General features: G+C 42.0%; 2 protein-coding genes across 7 annotated transcripts in view; one reads left to right on the top strand and one right to left on the bottom strand.

Moving 5' to 3' along the window:
- The window catches only part of PDE6H (phosphodiesterase 6H), a 19,695-nt gene extending 16,100 nt beyond the window's left edge, over positions 1–3,595 (bottom strand). Inside the window, exon 1 of the mRNA XM_081084272.1 lies at positions 3,472–3,595. The gene's annotated coding sequence lies outside the window, so the exon portion shown is untranslated. The remainder of the gene's footprint in view (positions 1–3,471) is intronic.
- The window catches only part of ARHGDIB (Rho GDP dissociation inhibitor beta), a 22,749-nt gene extending 1,298 nt beyond the window's left edge, over positions 1–21,451 (top strand). Inside the window, exons 2-9 of one of the 6 annotated variants that reach the window (XM_081084267.1) lie at positions 706–856; positions 1,022–1,092; positions 2,113–2,201; positions 10,971–11,154; positions 11,872–11,955; positions 14,256–14,332; positions 18,402–18,465; positions 20,768–21,451. In XM_081084267.1, the coding sequence (XP_080940393.1) occupies positions 10,977–11,154; positions 11,872–11,955; positions 14,256–14,332; positions 18,402–18,465; positions 20,768–20,967 (603 nt within the window). In that variant the 5' untranslated portion in view covers positions 706–856; positions 1,022–1,092; positions 2,113–2,201; positions 10,971–10,976 and the 3' untranslated portion in view covers positions 20,968–21,451. Of the gene's footprint in view, positions 1–705; positions 857–1,021; positions 1,093–1,781; positions 2,202–3,618; positions 3,918–5,884; positions 5,997–10,970; positions 11,155–11,871; positions 11,956–14,255; positions 14,333–18,401; positions 18,466–20,767 lie in introns of those variants that run through there. The other 5 variants (XM_081084268.1, XM_081084270.1, XM_081084266.1 and 2 more) reach the window with 5 other exon arrangements.
- Positions 21,452–21,864: the final 413 nt, after the last annotated feature.

A 21,864-nucleotide genomic window follows, 5' to 3' on the forward strand; every position in this document is an offset into this window, starting at 1 on the left:
TCCCTGCCTGGACTGTGATGCTAGTAGATATTTTAGGAGAACGGGGCAGTCGTCCTCCAACATACTGAACCTCCATTGCTGCATCAGGAAGAGGCTCTGAATTAGCAATCCTGAATCCTTTCAAGGTCCTGGGCCCCTTTAAGAACTTAGTGAGAGTTATAAATGCTCTCTTCTCCCCCAATAAACACACACTCCACATGTACATTCTGATTCTGTAGGCATTTTAGGGGCTTCTGTACCTTCCAACGTTTGTGCCAAAAGCACTGGATTAAGAAAAATTGTGAGGAGGATGGTGATTACCTGAGGGAAAGGGGGTGGGGGAGGTTGAAGAGGATAAAGCAGGGATAACTGGTGATGGAAGGAGACTTGACTTGGGGTTGGTGAACACACAATCCAATGTACCGATGATATATTACAGAATTGTACACCTGAAACCTATATAAGTTTAACCAGCGTCACCCCAATAAATTAAACTTTTTAAAGTAATTGTTAAAAAAAGAAAAATTGTGAGGACATATTGGGCTTAGCAAAAACATTAAAAAATACTCCTGTTTAACTTTGTGAGACCTTTTCCCCTAATCACATGGAAAATGACAGGAGAAGCAGCACATAGGTCACAAATCGCATTCCAATTTTTAAATCTCTCTTGTTTCGAATACTTTATTCCACCTGTGCTATTTGTTCACGTCTGTCTCCTTCCACAAGAGCACAGAGATTTTGTGTGTCGTCCACGGCTGTGTCACTGGTGCCGAGAACAGCAGTACCTGGGAGGAAAGAGGAGCTCAGCCAGTGCTACCGGAAGAAGAAACGTGTCTCCTCTTGAGAGTCCTGAGCTGCAAAATTGACTGTCTTCTGTGTAAGCTTAGGTTTGCTTTGATCTATAATACAGTAGTCAAATGCTTCCTTTCAAGGGCTATCTCCCACCTATACCACTTTGAAATGTATTACTAAATTTGCATTTGCTTTTCAATGCTTTTACTGATTTTACTTACATACTGTTTTCCTTTTTATATTTTTATAGATTAATCACCTTCCTCCCACCCAATGACCACCTTCTCCTTGATTGTTTCTGTTCCATTGACTACAGATAAAGTATGTCTGGGGGCATCAATTTATAAAGCCAAGTGAACAAAATGCAATGCATTTAAATGACAACAAAACAAATGTCAGTCTCTCCAAATATACCTGCTTAACTAGTCAGCTTTAAACGTATTGAAACGATGCAAATACTGAATACTGAGATATTAGCATGAATAAGAATTTATCAATGGTGGCTGCTATGAAAATGTGTGGAGTCAATGTGATTTGGGTGTTTAAACCCTGCTTGCTCCCTCCCATGGTTTAAATATGGCCCCTGCAACGTCTTCTCACTTAAATCACTTCACAAACCATTTCCTCAAATATGGTACAAAGTCAATTTTAGAACTTGTGAAATTCTCACAAATTCTGGGTTAGAGAAGTATGAATTAAAGACGTTTCACTTTACTTTGTCATCTGCATTCCTAGGTTTAATCAAAAGCAGTGCTTTAGCATTTTTTTTTATTTAAAGGAAAAATATAGTGAAAACGACAACAAATGACATTTGGTTGCCCTGCAATACAGAGCTACATCTTGAAACTATGTCCAACAAACCTCTAAAAATCTGTTTGAGGACACATTTTAAAATGTAGGGCCAAATATATGCAGTTAACGTTCATAACTTCCTAGCACCCTACATTCGCTGCCAGCAGACTCTCAACAAATCTGGCTGATATAAAGGAGCTGGCAGAGACCCCGCAGGAACAGACGTTAGTGATACAGAGTGAAGCCTGTGGGAATTATTGCTGCTGGTTTTAGACCAGGAGCCTCAGTAAGCGCCTGCACTGAAATGACTTGATTTGTAGCCGCATCGCTCAATTATTCATAGCACTCCCGGCTGCAGCCTCCACACCCTTGCATGAACATTCATGCATATCCATGTTCACATGGGCGGTCATGCTCCCACATGTGCCATTAAGGGACAAGAATGCTGCTCAGAGTTCGCTGATCAAGAGATATGCCGTGCAGAACAGGATTTGAGACAGCCCAGGGTTTCCTCTACTAGTAGGTTTAAAACATTTTTTTTTTTCTCAGTAACTTCCTTCCTGTTCTAACTGCCAGTGCTCAGAAGTCAGAGTTGAGAGACAGAGGCACCCCGGACAGAGACGTGAAGCACATTGAATGTAAGTTGAAATACTGGGGGATTGGGGGGGCTCCAGGTGGGCACAGAGAACAGGCTACAGCCCTTTCCAGTGTATTCTCTTTTTAGAGGGGCAGTTCCTCTTTAAAACAAACTTTATGATAAGAATGTACTAAGGAGGCTGCTGGAACAGTTCTGCAGAGAAGGGGAAGTCAGAGCCAGGAATGGTAGCAATGACTCAGGAGGGACAGCGCGGTGAGGGAGGAGAGAGTGCGTGCAGCCCAGGAGACCAAATCCTGAATGTCCTGGACAAGGGCTGCGTGTACAACCCCTGGGGAGTGTCCGGAGGGGTTTCCACCAGGTGGGAGCAGGCATCTGGCCAGGCTCAGAGGCAAAAAGACTATAGATCCAAACTGAAACGGATGGTGCTGGAGGATGGCGGGGTGGTGCCGGGGTGGAGATGTGTGGTTTCCTGTTTTTAAGTAGACTTAAAGAGACTGGTTGAAAAGGGGGAAAAAAGTGGCTCAAAGCTGTCAAACATTAAACTGCCTTCCACTAAAGAATGTTCTGGGGATACAAGAGAAATGCATAGGGAAAGCCTCCCTTAGCGCCTACAAGGGGATCTAACTATAAGGAGGAAGCACGGTGGATAGAATGCACAGTTATTTACTCGTCAGTCCTACAGGCATAGGATTTCTACCACGCCCAAGCACCTCTTGTTAAATTCCTGTGGTGAAATGGGTAGAACGAAAGGTTATTGCTATTGTTGCCAAAAATAAATAAAATCTTTATATCTGAGAGAAACATTGAATAGTAAGAGCTAGATTCTAGAAAAATCCAAGTGGACCCAGCTAGGACACCAGGTCCATGGGCTTTCAAAATGAACTGGTCTGAGCTTGGCCGCCATTAGAAGTGCTTGAGGCATGCCCTGAAATACTGGCTTCCTTTTTCAAGGATGTCCCCACCGGCATGTTTTCTAAACAGAGTCTGTAATTAAACTCTAGCTGTAGGGTAACTTGTGGGATGATGGGATGGATAAACCCTGAGCTGGTCTCCTGCTCAAGGTGGGGGGAAGGCGGGCTGTTCTCACATGGAGTTCCTATAGTCACCCCTTCCCACAGAGCCCAAGAGCCCCTGAAATCAGGGCTAGCCTGTTGGGTTCTCACGGCAGGAATGACCACGCAAGGGGCATCGAGGGGTCAGTCACAGGCAGGTATCATTCTTGTTTGCCATTGCTTTGCTTTGTTCAATTTACAAGAAAATATCCCTCCCGATCCAGCTATGACACCAACACAGGAAGGAGATCATCTTACCCTTTGGTGAGATGTGTGAAATTCTCAGAGGACGGTGCAGTCTCCATCCGTGCTACACAGGCCAATATATGGGAAATGACCGTGTCACAGCCAAGCCAAACCCGGCTGGCATCTTCCTGGCACTGAAATTGGTCTCTTCCTTGTTTGGGGGAGCATGCGTTTGCTCTTAGGGAAGCATGCTCTGAGCAACATCAAGGTTCTGCTCTCAGTGGAAGCTCGGACGGGCAAAGTCAATGTAGCAGAAAAATTTGGGCCAGTTTGTGGGAGCACAGGACGAGAGCGGCCCTGGGGAGGAACAAATATGCCCACTGAGAAACAGAGCCAACCTGTGTGGAGTGCCTTCCATGAGTCGGGCCTGGCGTTAGAAATTTTACATTTGAATCCTGGACACAGGGAGGACAGCAAGCCTCGGAAGTGTTTCGTGATTCGACTAAAGTCACGTACTGGTATGTGTAGGGGTTGGGGGTGGCGGCACAGCTACAGTGCCTCCGAAGGACATTTGAGGAAATGTCCCATGGGAGCAATTTCCTTTAACCCCACATTCGGAGCATCCTGTTCCTGGGTCAGTGGTATCACCTCCCAGGATTCTAGATTGGAGTCCACACTGGCAAACCCAGAGATGGGTCTGCTGTTGCTACTAAAACTTCGACATCGATTCATTCAATAAGCACTCGATTGCTCTGTGCTGTGTTCCACTCTCTGGTTTCCACAGCCAGAGCTGGTAAAAATTCACGTGGGTTTTCTTAAAGGGACATATTCTAAGCGCAAGTGGTCATTTAAAAAAAAAAAAAGGCTTTACTTCTGTCTACTTTTTCATGCTTCATTTAAAACGGTAAATGTGTTGAGATACTACAGTATAGTCTTTTGCCTAATAATGGCTTCCTTAATGCAGTTTTCTTTAAAGATTACTTAAAATAAATATCTGTGAAAATGCCTAGCACAGTGACTTCACACGGTAGACACGGAGAAAAGTTTAAGGAGGATTCAGTTCTCCCTCCTTTTGCATATGAATCTGGGTCAGAAGAGTATATATTACTCTGAATGCACGGACAAGAAATAATGTACTGTTTCCCCCACCAAAGGAAATGTTAAAGAATTCTGTTTCCAGTAATTTGGACCCTCCTCGGGATTGATTGTAGTGTTCGTTGTATCTAACCAGGCCTTGTCCTCTCAGGCGCTGGATTGGTTCTTTTCACACAGCTTTGCAGTTTCAGATGTTCTTCCTGGAGCTGAGATGGTAGAGAGCAGCCCTGAGGACCCCAGAAAGCAGCGATTCCTCCATATCACTAGGTTCCTCCATGTCACTAGGGAATACAGAGACTCCAGGGAGGACTCCAAAGCGCAGAAACTCTGAGGTCCCAAGGGTAGACTTGGATGTCCTGAATAAGCCCAATCACCAAGCAGGCAGCAAAGCAGACCAAATCCCTGACTGGCTCTTAAATGTTGGCAGTCCTTCAGAGGTGGCCCGACCCTCCACGCCCTGCTCCAGAGCTGCAGCCCCAGATATGGGGAAAGTAGGGCTGAATCAGTCATCCAGTCATCAGGGAGTAGAGATGATGGGGGGTGGGGGGGCGGGGGGTGGGGAGGGGGATTGGAGAATGCTGATGCTTACTTCCCTAGGTCCTTCTCCGATGGAAATCCCCTCTGTCTGGTACTTCCACATTTCTCCCCCACCTCCTTGTCTCTACCTCTTTTATCTAATATCTGTGGTCTGTGCTTCTAGATGCACGATCTGGCAACTTTGGGACACGAGTCAAGTCCCCACAGTGTTTTGCTCCAGAGTCAGAGGGAATTCTCTCCATTAGCTGTGCCTTTCTCATCCTTGCAGAGTGACCTCTGGCTTCAATTATGATAGGGAGCAAAAAATAGAATCTAAAATTAAATTGTTCATGTGGAAGCTTTTTTAAAGAAATAAAATAGTGACAGTCCCATGTTAAGGTTGATTCCGTTAATAAACAATCTTTGTAATTCCCAGGACTTCATGTCTCTTCTGTACTCCTCAAAGAAACAAAATCTATTTTTAAGGAGGAAGGAGTGGACAGGGTCAACACTGCAGATAGAAGGGAAAGCATTTGGTGCCTGGGCAGTCAGTTACCTCTTCATCGGAGCTGAGCAACAAAACAGACAGCATTGCAGGGGAGGGAGGAGCGGAAGGGAATGGATAGTTATTGGACATCTACTATTGGTCAGTATTGTCCTAGAACTTTTCATATATTTTCTCCTACTCTTCCACCCCATAAAGAAAGATGAGTACTCCCATTTACTGATGGTAAAACTTGGGCTCAGTGAGGTTAATAACTTGCTTAAATTCTATACTAATTCAAGACCAAACCAAAGTTTGGATCTCTGACCCATCAGACTCAAAGTCCATGCTCCAGGAGATGTGAAACTTACCTTTCTCTGAATTTACCAGGTGATTTGTTTCCTCTAAACTCAGAGAGTTTCACCTTTCCTTGCCCTCATATTATTTGGAACTGCATTAATGAACCGGACAGTGTGCTCTATCCTGAGATTGTTGCCAGTTCGTAAGTATATTTCACTTTCAGTACCTTGGAAATTCCACTGAATCTGCAAGTGAAAACATCGATTTGTGCTATGTCATACTCATGCCATGAGTAACCATCTTAATTTAATTAGGTGTTTTAATTGAGGAGGAAATGATTAAGTCTCCACCTCACCACATCTAATCCTTGTCATTGTTTCACTGAACAGCAGGCCTGGAGGTGTCAAGTTTCCACTGTGAAAACTCATCAGTGTATAGGATTAATTATACCAAATGTAGAAAATAGAGATAACTCAAACAGTAAGCACATTTAAAAAGCCATAATGTGACACAGTCCACCTTAACCTCGTTAAATATATATAATTGTTAATTCTCCATTTCACTTTTCTGTGTAAAGAACCGAAGTCAAAGACAACATCAATGAAACAAGCAAGCAAAACCCTGTTCTTTGTGAAACAGTGGGCAAGCTGGAAGGTGTGAAAACCCCGGCCAGATGTTCTGCTGATGGGCTGGGTGCTCCCCCACCCCACCTCCACTTCCTCTTTTTCTTTCTCATTTCATAGACTTCTTTACATTAGGAAGCATTCGAATCATTGGACTAAGAAGGGGCCTCTGAGACCTTCTAGTGCAAAGGTTTCATTTTGCAGAGGATGAACATGGAGCTCAGAGGGGTTCAGAGGCTTGCGCAAGGTGACACGGGGCAGAGCTGCTCTGAAACCTTCCATATGTGCCACTTCCTTGCTTTGTGAAAGCCATCCCTGCAGAGTGGTGCAAAGAAGCATTTACCTCAGCCTGTGCACCCCGGGTGGATTCCCAAAATGACTGACGTGCTTTATAATTTTATTGTTACTCCTTAATAAAGATGACGGAAGCAACAGAGCGAAGTAGCTAAAGGTCAGACAACCCACACTCTGCCCCTTACACAGTATGTCTTCTTGGGCACGTTATGTACCTGAATCCGTAGAAGGGTTTCCTGATCTGTAGTGAGCCCTACATGAGGTGAGGTAAACCTCATGAAAGCATTTAGCACTGTAAGATAGTTATGATAATGATCATCACCAATAAATTCAATTATTCTTTAGATGATGAGATTAGAAAATGGCCTATAGCATTTCCATCAAATTTTGATTTAACTTTAATAAGCACTTGAAAGAAAACTGACATTTGTGGCTAAATATACACAAATACATAGCTTGGGAAATGGTCAGCAAACTATATAAACCATTTATGGTTTATAGTTTGGGAGAATCCAAGTTTCCCCAGAGATAAACTGCGAAATTTAAAATGTAGCACCTTGGAGGAATTCACATAAATCTGAAATACAACACAGAGATATAGTCTCTTAAATACTCAGTAACAGAAATAAGGTAGCTGAATGCCAGCCTCACTGACTTCAAGTCAGTAGAAACATGTAGATAGAGGCCTTAGAAAAGGAAAGCACCGAGAGATGGCCTGCTCCCACCCCTCACCTCCCAAGAGGCGGAAAGAGATCCATAGTGGCTGGAACATTTGCTCGGTGGGGTCACAGCTAGTTAGCAGCAAAGCCAGAACCCAAACCCATGCCTGATAAGGCTTAATTCAGTGTAGAGATCAGAATCCAAAATCAAGTAGATGGACCACAGGACTCTTCTCCCCAAGACCTGCTCCCTGGGCACCTTTGCTCTCAGTCCAGGCTTTGCAGTCATGTTCCCTCAGATGAAGAGGCTTCCTGATATCTCTTCCTGCTTCTATACACCCAACGTTTTGTGTTCATGAACTTGATCCTTAGCTTGAGGCCAAGTTGTGTCTTTAATCTACCAGGTCTGAGAGAGAAGGAAACTTTCTCAACTCTTTCTTTCATATTTCCAAAAGTTACAGTTTCAAGGTCATGTTCCTAACCTTGGACTCCAGTGAAGTCTATGAAGTACCTTGGGGGTCCATGAACCCCTGGATTGCATGCGCAATTTCATTGGTTTATTCCTTCCTTTTTTATGAGGACCATGACTTTTATTATATGTTTAAAGAGATCTGCAATCTCCAAAAATCAATCAAACCAGCTGGGCCGTTTTCAGTATGATTAGATTGTTCATCCTTCAATCCCTTCTCCACTTTGTTTGTCTCTTTGTTTTAAATATGTTTTTATTGATTTCAGAGCAGAAGAGAGAGGGAGAGAAAGATAGACACATTAATGATGAAAGACAATAATTGATTGGCTGCTTCCTGCATGCCCTCCACTGGGGATCAAGTGTGCCCTTGACCGGAATCGAACCTGGGACCATTTAGTCCACAGGCCAAGGCTCTAACCATTGAGCAAACCGGCTAGGGCTCCTTCTTCACTTTGAAGAGTAACTTCAGCATGTGTTAAAATAGTGTCTTGCAAACAGTAGGTGCTCACCAATTTTTTCTGACTTTAATTTTGCTTCAAAGGGGCTTTTCCTGAGAACTACTTCTCCAGTTTGTTATTTGCTATAGTAAGATATTTTCATCTTTTTCTAATCAGCTTACCAGAGAGAGCTGGTTTTGGATTGTCTCTTTTTCCTATGCTATATAATTAAACCAAATTATTTTTGGGGTGGTCCTGAATATCCTACTTTTGACTACAACAAGTCAAACAGTAACCCCACATTATCCTCTGCTCTTCTGTGTCTTTAAATAAATTGGTGTCTCATTTTTATAGAACTGATATAAGTCTCATATTTACTAATGAGAAGATCAAGATCTAGATGACAGATAGATTGACTTGTCAATGATCATCATACTGTTAGAGGTTAGCAGTTCCTGTCCCAGACCAGATTTTTCTCTGTCTCCATCTCTCTGCTCCTCTCACTTTCTCTCATATTCTCATTTCAAAATTGAGATTCTAGGATATAGAATTACAATTCCCTGTAGGTTATTGAGATAGCCTTGAGCTAGTTAGAGGCTGGGTGGGAAGTCTAATAGTTAAGGCTTCAAGCAGATAACTTGTTAGAAGCAAACAACATATTCCAGAAAGGCCTGTCCATGGGGCTGAGATGCCCTTTTGTGCAGATGTTTCATCCACAGGTTTGTTATGTGACCACCACCGTGGGGATCTGGCCAGGCTTCTGGGTCAGAAGAAGAGAACATGTCTCATCTGATTGGTCTCTTCTGGGTTGCTCTTCATCTGCCCCTTAATGGTTGTCCTTAAACTATCCACAACCTACAATCTCTATCCACTGCATCCTTCATTGTTTTCCAACCAGTCCATTCATTTTCCCTAAGTGTTATTTGGAACATGAGCTGAGTTGGTCACTGTGCTTATTGTGCTGTTCTCTAGAAGCTCAGCTTTGAATGGTGCTGGCTCTTCAGCCAAGGCAAAGGTTGCCATAGGAACAGGCCTACGGGTTTCCTTCCTGTACAGGAAGTGGACCTGGGCATTGCGATACTGTTTGCAGAGTTGATCAAGGCTCGTCGTGTTTGACTTGTTATTTTACTGGAAGAGAATCAGTGAGCCAAGAGATACCATTTTCTTTCTTTTTTTCTTTTAAAGTTACTTTTTTGGGGGGCTTTATTTCCAAATTATTTCTCTTCCTGTTGCCAAGGATAGTGACCTTGAAACTAAAAACCACAACTGATTTTGGCCAGAGATAACTTTACTGTCAGGGCACCTAACAGGAGTTTGCAGAGTCACTCAGGGTGAGAGGTGACAGGTATTGTCTTACTTTGCGCCATTTTGGAGCAATGACACCTTTACCCACAGGCAGAGAAGGAGTTACCCTCAGGGTAGAACTGATAGAAATCAGAAAATGATCTGTTTGCCCAAACAGCTCCAGCCACTGGGCCCGTCATGGAGCCTGAACTTCTTCCAGTAGACTTCTTCCCTCTCTATGAGGACACTGCATCTCATCCACCCATGTGAACTTGGGCAATTCTCTTACCTTCTTGGATTCAACTTTCTCAATGATTAAATGAGGGGTTGGAATATGTCATCTCTAAAGTTCATTTCAGCTCTGAAAGCTCTAACTATACCTGCCTTAAGAGGAATAAATTTTAAGCCTATTATCCAGTCATTAACACTTAAGCATGAATACTTTTATTAGATCTGTCCTCCCTTTTTTTTTTTTTTTTTAACACAAAATGAGTAAATGTAGATGATGATGGAAGAAGACAGACTCCAGGGTATGCTCAGGTGAGGTCTTGGAGCATAAGGTCTCTGGAAATCTGGGGAGGGGTGGGAGGTACTAAAGGGGAAGTGGGTCCAGAAAAGGGAGATCAGTGGAGGGATACAAAAGTCATAGCTGCAGTTTTGTCTAGAAAAATTTAGAGTCCTTTGCTATTTTGTGTCATTTCAGAAGAACCGAAGATCTTTAGATATAGAACCTAGTAAATCAACTGATGAATGTTTATAAAATGCCTGAAGTAGTCAAGTGTTATTGAATATTCACGAGAAACATAGAGCCTAATACCAGCTCAAGAAATTATTAGCTGTGTTGAGTGGAAACCACTCAGACACCTCAGGCAGGTATCATCGGGGGGCCTACAATTTCTCTTTGAGGTTTTGCAGGAGTTCGGGGAAGAGTCAGTTAATGGAAAGAAGCCAACTTCCTTTGGCAAGCTCTCCACCTGTCTCAGGAAACCATCATATGCAGGATTGTACATGCTGAGAGCTTCGACACTAGCAAGGCTAGCTGGATTTGGAGGACTGTGATAATTTCTATAACTATTCAAACAGATGCTATTGGCTCATTATTCAGACCCACTTGTGCTATGTTGCTTCACTTGTAGCCTTTAATTCACAAACGAACTTTTCTTTTGTCTGTTTAATTCAGTGAATAGGGGGTACTCATTATAATACCAACAAATTCAGGCGTGGCAGGAAAAAGACTGGAATGCATTATATTCATAATTCATGAAATATAATTAGGTGAAATTAGGGGAAAATCACAACTATGGAAGTCCATTAGGGCAAAGATAATGCTAACAGCACCCTCACAAATGTTGTTCAGATCCACTGACTTGGCTAATGGACTATCATTCTCTCTCTCTCTCTCTGAAATAGATCAAAATGACTGAAAAGGCACCAGAACCACAACTGGAGGAGGAGGAGGATGACCTGGACGGGAAGCTCAATTATAAGCCTCCACCTCAGAAGTCCCTACAAGAGCTGCAGGAGATGGACAAAGATGACGAAAGTCTAACTAAGTACAAGAAAACGCTCCTAGGGGATGGCCCTGTGGTAGTAGGTGTGTGTATGGGGTTGGGGGTCAGGTGGAGGGTCCCAGAGAAGACATACATTTCAGCTACTCAGCAGCAGGGCAAAGGAAAGCATACCAAGTGCCTCCAGGGTTAAATGAATGAATCACGATCTACATGTGAATAAAGTGATAAACTGTATAATTAAGTCTTCTTTGGAGAAGAGTTGCAAGTTAGCATTGAAACAAGAAAAGATAACACATGGGGAGGATTTAGAAAGAATTTCAGTTTACCATTTAGAATTGTATTCTCTCCATTCTCACAGTTTTCTCTGTCTTCTAATCATTCTCATTCATACTCCTTACCTAACCATTCATCACTTCCACATACGCTGTAGCAGACTAAGACATGGCCCAAATACACGGATGAACAGTGCCCAACTAGCAGAGTACCTCACCCACAATCATTCAGAAAATATTGGCTGTTTATAATTAGGACCTACAAGTGCCCAAAGCAGAGAATAACATCAATGTAATTTGTAAGGCTATTGTGATGAAGCATGGTAAGTCTACCATATACACTTCTATTTCTACTTCAGATCAAGTTCTCACCTTTCTTTTTATATTCTTCCTCTCCTACTTGAAATGCATGCACACACACACACACACACACACAAAACACAAACATATAGGCGCGCACGGGCACACACACACACACACAGATACATGTCTCTTCCCTATACTTACCTTTCCTTTTGAATCCTGCAGACCCCAAAGCCCCCAATGTCACTGTCACCCGCCTTACCCTGGTTTGTGAGAGTGCTCCAGGACCAATCACCATGGACCTCACTGGTAAGTGGACACATCTGTGCTGTTCAAAGGGAGCTGATGAAATCACTGGAAAAACTTGCTCTTTGTTCCCTATCCCAGAAAAAGGAAACTTGTAAGGTGAACCCCTGACATACATGTGCTGGGATCAGTTCACAAACCCCTGCTCTCGGGGAACGCAGTATTGACCATGCTTGGTGACAGCCAACCTCTGTCTCTAATTGAAGAGAGTGCAGGCGTAGGCACTGGATATATTCACTTGGATCAGGTTTACTTCAGATTTTCATCTGCACATGATGGCAGAATTCCTATGGAAATTACTAAAAAGATGGAAACGTTAAGAAGCTGTATGCTTCTGAAATTGTAATATTTACACAGTCTAAACGTCAGAGACAATATTGATCTTATAGCAGCAATTATAGCCTGAAAGCAAGAAGCAATCTAAGGCCTCCTGAATAATGCTAGGAATTCCACTGCCAAATATATATTATTTTAACTTAAAACTCTGATTCTTTTAAATAAGCAACTCCCCAACCCCTCAAAAATATGTACAAATTAAGATGTTATTTTCTTTCACTTTACTGTAAACCAGGGTCAAGGCCTTTTCCGAGACTTAAGTCTTGAGCAGAGGAGAGGCTGGGAAGGCGGGTATTAGGTGTTGGGGGGGTGGGGAGTGGGGATCTGAGAGAAATAAGGAAAGGGCCACAGAGCTAGGAGGTTGGACGAGTAAAGGCAGGTCTTTAAGGAAAAGAAAAAAAGTATCACCAGATTTAAAAAGTGAACCCTTGAGACAGAGCAATGCATGGCTCTGGAACAGAGAGGCTTAGCAGCAAAGCAGTTCCCCTCTCAGAACATACCCACTCTTTGCCTTATATGGGCTTGTCAGAGAGAGGAAATCAGAGGCTGAGAAGATACTTCCTCTTCAACCGAAATCGCTAGAGCAGACACACAAATTCAACTACCCCCACGGTCTAGCATCCCTCCAGGAGAGACACTTGCGTTCTCTCTCTCTCTCTCTCTCTCTCTCTCTCTCTCTCTCTCTCTCTCTCAGACTCAGGCCTCTTCCTTTGTGCAATTGTGTAATGTGACCAGATACAACATTCATTTTGTAAGATAAGGCCTGAATGAGTGTGAAGGAAACTTGTTCTTTTTTTTTAAAAGGTCTTGCTTGATGTTATTATAGGGAAGAGTTGGTCCTTGTCCCTTTTCCCAGCACCAGGAAATCCAAATTTGGTTTTCTGTCACCAAGAAGCTACTGAGGTGAATCGCAGATATATATAGGGTGCTGGTACCAGCCTGTGCATGAAGCATGTGCACAGAGCAGTGCAAAACACACACACGTTCACTCCTCAGTGTCCAAGGATACAAGTCCACATCGGGAGAAGTACAGACAATGATTATCTTCTAACCAGGGTGCAGGGATTAAGGGCAGATCCCAGTTTTATGGAGCCCAAAGCTTTTATGACTTAAGTGATCTCCTTAGGACAACAAACATGAAATTGCAACAGCAAATGCAAAATTAAGTACAAAAGTAAACATGTATTTGGAATGATAGAAAGGAATCAAAACAAGCACATTTTTAAAAGCTAGAAAATGCCACAAACATGACCAAATCTAAAAAAATATAAGTAGCTAGTATTCTTATACAATACTTTTCCTATATTTCTTTATTTGAGGTGTAGGGGTATATCTTTAATTCTTTCATCATTTTTTTTTGTTTGGTCACGTGTATGCAGTGTCATGTTCAATAGTGAGATTAGGCAGGGGTGGGCAAACTTTTTGACTCGAGGGCCACAGTGGGTTCTTAAATTGGACCGGAGGGCCGGAACAAAAGCATGGATGGAGTGTTTGTGTGAACTAATATAAATTCAAAGTAAACATCATTACATAAAAGGGTAAGGTCTTTTTTTTCCAATAGTTTTATTCATTTCAAACGGGCCGGATCCGGCCCGCGGGCCATAGTTTGCCCACGGCTGGACTAGAGAGATAGTCCAGTCTATCCTCTAGGGTGGTTGATTAAAACTTGTTTTCTATTATTGAACAATTAGAAAAGACATTTTTGTACATAACTCATTACTGGTAATGCTTTGTATCTTCTCGGGGTTGTTGTCAAACTGAAATGCATTTCTTTCATATCTGCCTGTAAGTTCAGGCATTTCAAGTGTGTGTTTGCACAGCCACTAAACTCAAATATCCTTAGAGTTGAGGACCAAATAGACCATGATGCTCTGATGGGCCCAGCAAATAGCTCTGGAGCTTGAACTTCATCAACTTTTGTGCCTCCTTCTGAGGAGAATAAACTCTTTCTAAATCCACTTCTACAGGGGACCTCCAAGCCCTCAAAAAAGAAACTTTTGTGCTAAAGGAAGGTGTTGAATACAGAGTGAAAATTTGCTTCAAAGTAAGTATCGTTCCCTACATGTTTGACAAAGTTTAAATCCTTCCTATAATCAAAGAAAGAAAAAATCAAATTTCTTGCATTATCATGTTGGCAAACTTTGTGTTTTCTTTTTTCCCCCTGGAGGTAGATTTTCTTCTCTCCAACTCTGGGCTCCACCCATTGAGACTCACCTTTCCTCCTGCCTTTTCCCAACCAGAATCTCCTTCATTGATTACTATTAGGAGTTCTCTCTGTGAATTCCTAATACTCCCATCCATAAGGCACACACCGCTTTGTATTGTACCATGTATGTCATTTCTCCCCTATACTGCCTAAGCACCTTGAGATAGGTAGAGATTTTATATCCCTTCTTTCAAACCATTTACACAAAACTTTGTAAATGGTAGATATTTAGTGAATATTTATTGAGAGATAGGTGAATTAATTAATTAATAGGAAAAGAAAATAGAACAGCTCTAATTGCTCAATAATTATATAAAGCCAGGGAGTATGGGCCCTGATAAGTAACTGGAAACTACAATTTAGTTATGGAGCAGATAAGCACAAAACTAAATAGGAGATAAACTGACATATAATGAATAGGTACATGTCCCAGGGAGCAGCCAAATCAAGAAGAAAAATAACCTTGACTTTGGAAACAAATAAGTCATAAATTCATTGTTTGCCCTCAATTGCTTATATTTCCCTTGATTGCCCTCATTCTCACCCAGTCATACTCTCCAGGGCCTGGGCTCCACCAAGGAAAGCCCCACCCCCACCTCCTTCTTTATTTGCACACCAGGCCCTTCTTCCTCCTGGGTGCAGGGTGTAACTTGGGCCCCATGAACAATCACTCTCCACCACATACAAATATATCTCAAAATAGTTTCATTCTGAAAATATTTGTTAATGCTTACTCTATAATAGGCACTGAGCTACAGTTCACTCCCTGGTTTCCTGTGTACTATTTATTACTAACGCACCTGAGAGTTTGGTAAGGCATTGTATCTCAATGGGCCTAAAATAGGTTACACAGTAGTCCAATTTTTTAAAATATATATATATATTTTAAATTGATTTCAGAGAAGACAGGAGAGGGAGAGGGAGAGGGAGATAGAAATATCAATGATGAGAGAACCATTGATCGGCTGCCTCCTGCACGCCCCACACTGGGGATCAAGCCTACAACCCGGGCATGTACCCTGACTTGGAATTGAACTGTGATCTCCTGGTTCATAGGTCGATGCTCAACCACTGAGCAACAATGACTGGGCAATCCAATTTTTAATCATTAACACTACTGCCTTAATCTGCCAATTTAGTAAGCCAGTTTTTACCACATGAAATGAATCATGACAGGTAAATGGTGAATGAGATGAGAAAGAAAGGTGTGGAACATGCGCTTCTGCTCTGTGGGGAGACCAAGGGGGAAACCGGTGGTGGGGGCCTCAGTAGTCAGGGCTACACATTAAGGTGATGGAGGAGGAGGACACAAAAGGGGAGTCTCAACCCCCATCCACCTCAGGGGTGTGGCCTTGTCTCTAGAAGTAACCCTCATGAAGTTGAACCACCCCGTGGCCATTCCAGCATGGAGCTCCAGTTGTAAGGAACACCCGTTCAAAATGAAAAATAATTGAAAAGCAATTTAAGCCCTAGCTGGTTTGGCTCAGTGAATAGAGTGTTGGCCTGCAGACCAAAGGGTCCTGGGTTCGATTCTGCTAAAGGGCAGGTACCTTGGTTGCAGGCTCCTCCCCTGCCCTGGCCCTGGTTGGGGCTCGTGCAGTAGTCAACCAATCCATGTGTTTCTCTCACATTGATGTTCTCTCTGTCTGTCCCTCTCCCTTCCATTCTTTCTAAAAATCAATGGAAAAAATTATCCTCAGGTGAGGATTAACAAACAAATAAAAAATAAATTAATTAAAAATAAAAAGCAATTTAATTCTATGCTGATGTCTCTTGAAAACTGTCCAACAAAGTCTGCATGTATAACACCAGCAACATATCCTGAAACCCTCCTTTTTTATGTCTCTTAGTTGCTCTCGGTGTTCTCTTTCTCCCCCCAAATTTTACAGCACTCTTCCAAAATTTGGCCTGTTATGGTTCTTTTAGTTTCTGCTTTTCTTTCTTCTGTCTCTTAAGGAAATGGTAGTGTGTCTGACTTCCACAGCTCTCACTTCCATTCTCACCCCGAAGGCTTCTTCTTCCTGGTGTGGAGAGACATGGGGAAGGGGGTCCAGGCAGAAGAAGAGAATACCAGGAATATTCATATTTTTTATCCATATCAAACATTAAAATGGACATTTTATGAAGCAGTAGAAAAATATGAAACTCTTTGTTTTGAAGTCCTTATTCCTTTGCCACCATCATTCCTGATTTTAGGTCTTATTTCCATCAGACCAATTTCCCATGAGGTCTAAGGGACCAGCTTAGAGGCTTCTAGAAAGATCCATTCATTTTCCCTATTCCTATGAGCCACATGGGGGAGTCAGAGTCATTAGAAAGGTTGGGTTTTGTTATATCACAATTTCTTCAGCATGTTTTCATTTTATCTGCTTTTGATAGATTTATACGACAGATTTTACTGAGTGACAGTCTAGAACAGTGATGGCGAACCTATGACACGCGTGTCAGAGGTGACACGCGAACTCATTTTTTTGGTTGATTTTTCTTTGTTAAATGGCATTTAAATATATAAAATAAATATCAAAAATATAAGTCTTTGTTTTACTATGGTTGCAAATATCAAAACATTTCTATATGTGACACGGCACCAGAGTTAAGTTAGGGTTTTTAAAAATTCTGGCACGCCGAGCTCAAAAGGTTCACCATCACTGGTCTAGAACCGAAGCTGGCAGTATGCACTGCAATGCTACCTCATTACAAACAATGAAGCACTGCGAGATTGATTTCATTATTCTGTCCAAAACAAAAAGGGAGCCATAATTATTGTTGGGGAGAAATTATTCAAAGATGCTTACATTCTTCATATCGATGAACAATTAGCCAAGCCTTCCAGCCAATGACTCAATGACCAATTTAATTTGTTTGTGTAAACATGAGCACCATATAAAATGAAGAGACAACCCAGTTCAGTCCGAGGTAAAATGACTAATGGAAAAACGAAGTACTTGGACTGTTTATATTTTCATTCTGCCTTAGTGAATTTTCTTTGAAAGGCTTGGGAAAGTATCACCACCCCAGACAACGTCTGAAAATGACAGACATCCAAAATACCTGCCAGACACCAGTGGCTTTTACCCATTATTTATCTATAGGGAGGATGCTTTTCTGTGGCCCATCTTTCCAGCTCGAGACCTCGAGTTATACCTACATTACAGGAACAACCACCCCCTGGGCTTGAATTTCCATTACAGCTTTTCTCCTTGTTGTTTGGTTTTCATGGGCTAAGTGGATCATTTCTCAGGTTGGGATTTTCAGATATTTACACAATATTTTCCATTGGTAGCATTGTAACCTTTCCTAAGACAAGGACGTTCTCTGGCTAGTAGAATCAGGGAGAGGGAGCTCACGACCATTCTTTGGGCCATTGAGGGAGAAGTGTAATGAAGAATATTGAGACGGTGTTTTAATTAACCACTCCCCTTCACAAACCCCAAAATCACAGTCTTCAATGATTAAAACCAGATTGGCAACACTGAGTCTTGTGAACGCCTCTCTTCAACTCTGCCACACCATTACACTAAATCAGTGATGGCGAACCTTTTGAGCTCGGCGTGTCAGCATTTTGAAAAACCCTAACTTAACTCTGGTGCCGTGTCACATATAGAAATGTTTTGATATTTGTAACCATAGTAAAACAAAGGCTTATATTTTTGATATTTATTTTATATATTTAAATGCCATTTAACAAAGAAAAATCAACCAAAAAAATGAGTTCGTGTGTCACCTCTGACACGCATGTCATAGGTTCGCCATCACTGCACTAAATGATAATAATAACCCTTACTCTGAACTCAATCTTGAGTCTTCTTATGCTCAGAGAAGGCAGCTAGGTAGGATCAGGCTAGATAATGAGGAAAAATGAAAGAGCCCCTTTAATCTGAATTGCTTGGGTCCTTCCCACCTACAGGTGAACAGAGATATTGTGTCAGGCCTGAAATATGTTCAGCACACCTACCGGACTGGGGTGAAAGGTAAGTGACCTATACTTTATACTGTCCCCAAATCTGCTTCTCACTGATACTTAAAGTTCTGATTATTAGCAAGTTTTAGGCATGGACTCATTTCAGAATCTGATAAAAAGCTGTGGACTCTCACCCTAGGCAAAGGCACACATATACCTTTGACCTAGATGTTAATGGCAAGACCTACCTTCAGGAGACATAGTTTAGATGAGTCAGCCACTCACCTTCGGCATTCAGCTTCTGGCATTCAACTTTATTGCTCATAAATGAAAAGAGTAACCAAGATAAGATTGAATAAAATAAAGTACATAAAAGTACTCTCAAAAGTAAAAAATAAATAAACAAATAAATAAATAAAGCAGTTCACAGGTATAAAACCTGAGTGTCAGAGAAATACAAAACAGGAAAGACGGAAGGACCCATCCACTGGCATTTTGTGTTTAATGGGAATGAGAGTTGGTGGAGTGGTGGAGGGATGAGGTTGCGGGAGGGAGGAGGGCAGTGCTTAATTTCCTAAACAAAGAACAAAAAAATTTTTTTCTGGGATTGAGAAAAGCTGTCTAATCGAAACAACTAATATAGCATTGCTTAATCGGCAGCCATTCTTGACAAGTTGTACCTAAACTGTACATGCCTTGGGAACCTGCCCTCAGGTCTCTTCCATGAGTATGGGCAGGGGGAAATGAAGAGTGAAAACCTGGTGGGAGCACACTGACAGTCCTTTTCTACTTTAGGGGCTCTCTTCCCACAGAGGTGTGAAACAGTAATGCATCCATTCCACCAAGTCCATAAACAAGAGAGAGGGAGGAATTGTCTGATAAATTTGCACAGAGAAACACTCCGTTACTCAGATCCCACAGAAGATTGTTGATCTGAAAGATTTTAATTGGTCTTTCCAATACCTAGTCTCATGAAAAATAGAGTTCAGTTTCTCATTTTCTTTTGGGCATGGAGACTATGTTGCCTCACTGAGGGGAGAGGGCTAGGATGTGCCTGTAGCTGTTCCTTCAGACTTATTCACAACACTTAACAGCTAACTAAACGTTGCCTGCCTACCTACATACCTACCTATCTACCTGTATTTACACTTTCTAATTCCCTACTGATTCTTAATATACATTCCAGTTATTCACCTATTAATAATGTTGGTTAGCTATTTGTACCATTTGTCCCAATTCTTACTTTTTAAAAAATGTATCTTTATTGTTGAAAGCATTACAGATGTCCCCTTTTTTCCCTCCATTGACCCCCCTCTATTTCCTCCCATTCAGGAAATGTTAAAGGGACTGCTGTAATAAGCATAAAGAATAAAAATGGCAATAAATAAATACCTATCAATAATAACCTTAAATGTAAATGGATTAAATGCTCCAATCAAAAGACATAGGGTACCTAAATGGATAAGAAAACCAGTTCTTACTTTTTTAAATCAAATTATTGATTTTCCCCTTGCATTCAAATTATTCTATCCATGATTTCTGTTCATTCTGGTCACCAGCTGTTACCTTATCTGCCCCAATTGGTGTGTTTATTAAATGATCATCTGTAGATAAAAGATCCTTGAAGTTCATTATATAAAAAAGAAATGGAGGTCCAAAATATTATGACTTAGAAAAGAACTCAGGTCTCAACTAGTTTGAATTTTTTTGGTTGAGATATAATTGACATATAACATTAGTTTTAGTTGTGCAACATAATGACTTGACATATGTATATATTATAAAATGATTACCATAATAAGTTTAGTTAACATCCATCAACACACGAAGTAACAATTTTTTTCTTGTGATGAGATCTTCTTAAGATCTACTCTCTTAGCAACTTTCAAACATACAGTATGATATTATTAACTATAGTCACCATGCTGTACATTACATTCCCAGGACTTACTTACCTCATAAGTGGAATTTTATACCTTTTGACTACCTGGGACTTTTTTATGGTATAATCTGCTACATCTCCATAAAAACATTCTTCATCTCCATTGATTTAGGGCACTGATCCCGCAATTTTTCTGATACTCGGAATCAGCTATTTTTTAAAAACACTGATTCTAGGGACCCACAGCAGGTTACTGAACCATAGTGTTTGGGTCAAAGGAAACTGTAGTATTAAAAAGCACTCAAATAAAAAATATTTTTTTAAGAAAATAAAACAAAAATGGTGCCTCGGTAAACCTGATGTGTAGCCAGGCTTGGACACCATTGCTCTTGGCTTTGATCCCTGTTGGCAGTGCTCCAAGTTCTCCAGTCCGCAGTGTTTGTTTTTCTCTCTCAGACACTTGCCCTAACGAACTTCCCTTTCTTCCCAGTGGATAAAGCCACATTTATGGTTGGCAGCTACGGGCCTCGGCCAGAAGAGTATGAGTTCCTGACTCCGATTGAGGAGGCTCCCAAAGGCATGCTGGCCCGAGGCACCTACCACAACAAATCTTTCTTCACCGATGACGACAAGCACGACCACCTCACCTGGGAGTGGAACCTGTCCATTAAGAAGGAGTGGACAGAATGAGCACATCTGCCCATCCCTGTCCCTGCCCTGCCACCTGGAAGAACCCTCTACATCGTGTTCATCGCCCTGTCCTCCCCCCTCATCACAGCTGGGCCCCTCCCCAACACCCCTCACATCCTCTTGTTGACGCATCTTCTCCCGCTCTCTCTCTTGGAGTGATCCCTAACACTGGACGCTTAAAACCCAGGCTTCAGTCCTGCCCACTCTGATCCCCCATCATGGCCAGATCTTCAAAGTTCTGTTCCTCAATGCACAGTCATGAAAAATGTCTTCTCTTATTCCCATTTGAGGAGTGAGAGGCCAGGAATCACTAACAACCCTTCTGCCTTGGGTTCCAGTGCTCATTCCCACCCCTGGATTGTTCTGTGGTTGCTGCTGGCTCAGTGAACGTCCCTAGCCACATTCCCTGCCACGTGGGTTCTTCTTTCCTGGGAGACACTTAAACAGCACAAGAGAGTGAGAATAAAGCAATTGTATGACCTGACTGAGACTCTCATTTCCTTGCTTTCCTCATTTGAACAAATATGCTAACTGGATGGTTCCTGGGAGGGGGTGGGACAGGACATAGTAGAGGAGACATTTACATGCCTGGGAACAGTTTGGGTGCCCTGTTCCTGCAATGGGCAATGAACCTTCAAAATAAGAACAGAAGAAAATCGCAATTTGTTTTATTTTATGGTATTATCATATGACAGTTTTTTTCTGATCTTGAGATCTATGTCTCCCACTGCCTATGGGGTCTCTTGGAGTTCCACAGTCATCTTGGCCCCAATCAGACACTGTTTCTCTCCTGTTTAAGATCTTTCCATGGATTCTCATCACCTACAAAATAAAATTGAAGCTCCTAGGCTTCGTTCATAAACCCCTCTGTGAGCTGGTCCCAGCATACCTTTCTGC

Source organism: Myotis nattereri (genome assembly GCF_964212035.1).
Source record: "Myotis nattereri genome assembly, chromosome: 2".
In the NCBI taxonomy this organism is placed as follows: Eukaryota; Metazoa; Chordata; class Mammalia; order Chiroptera; family Vespertilionidae; genus Myotis; species Myotis nattereri.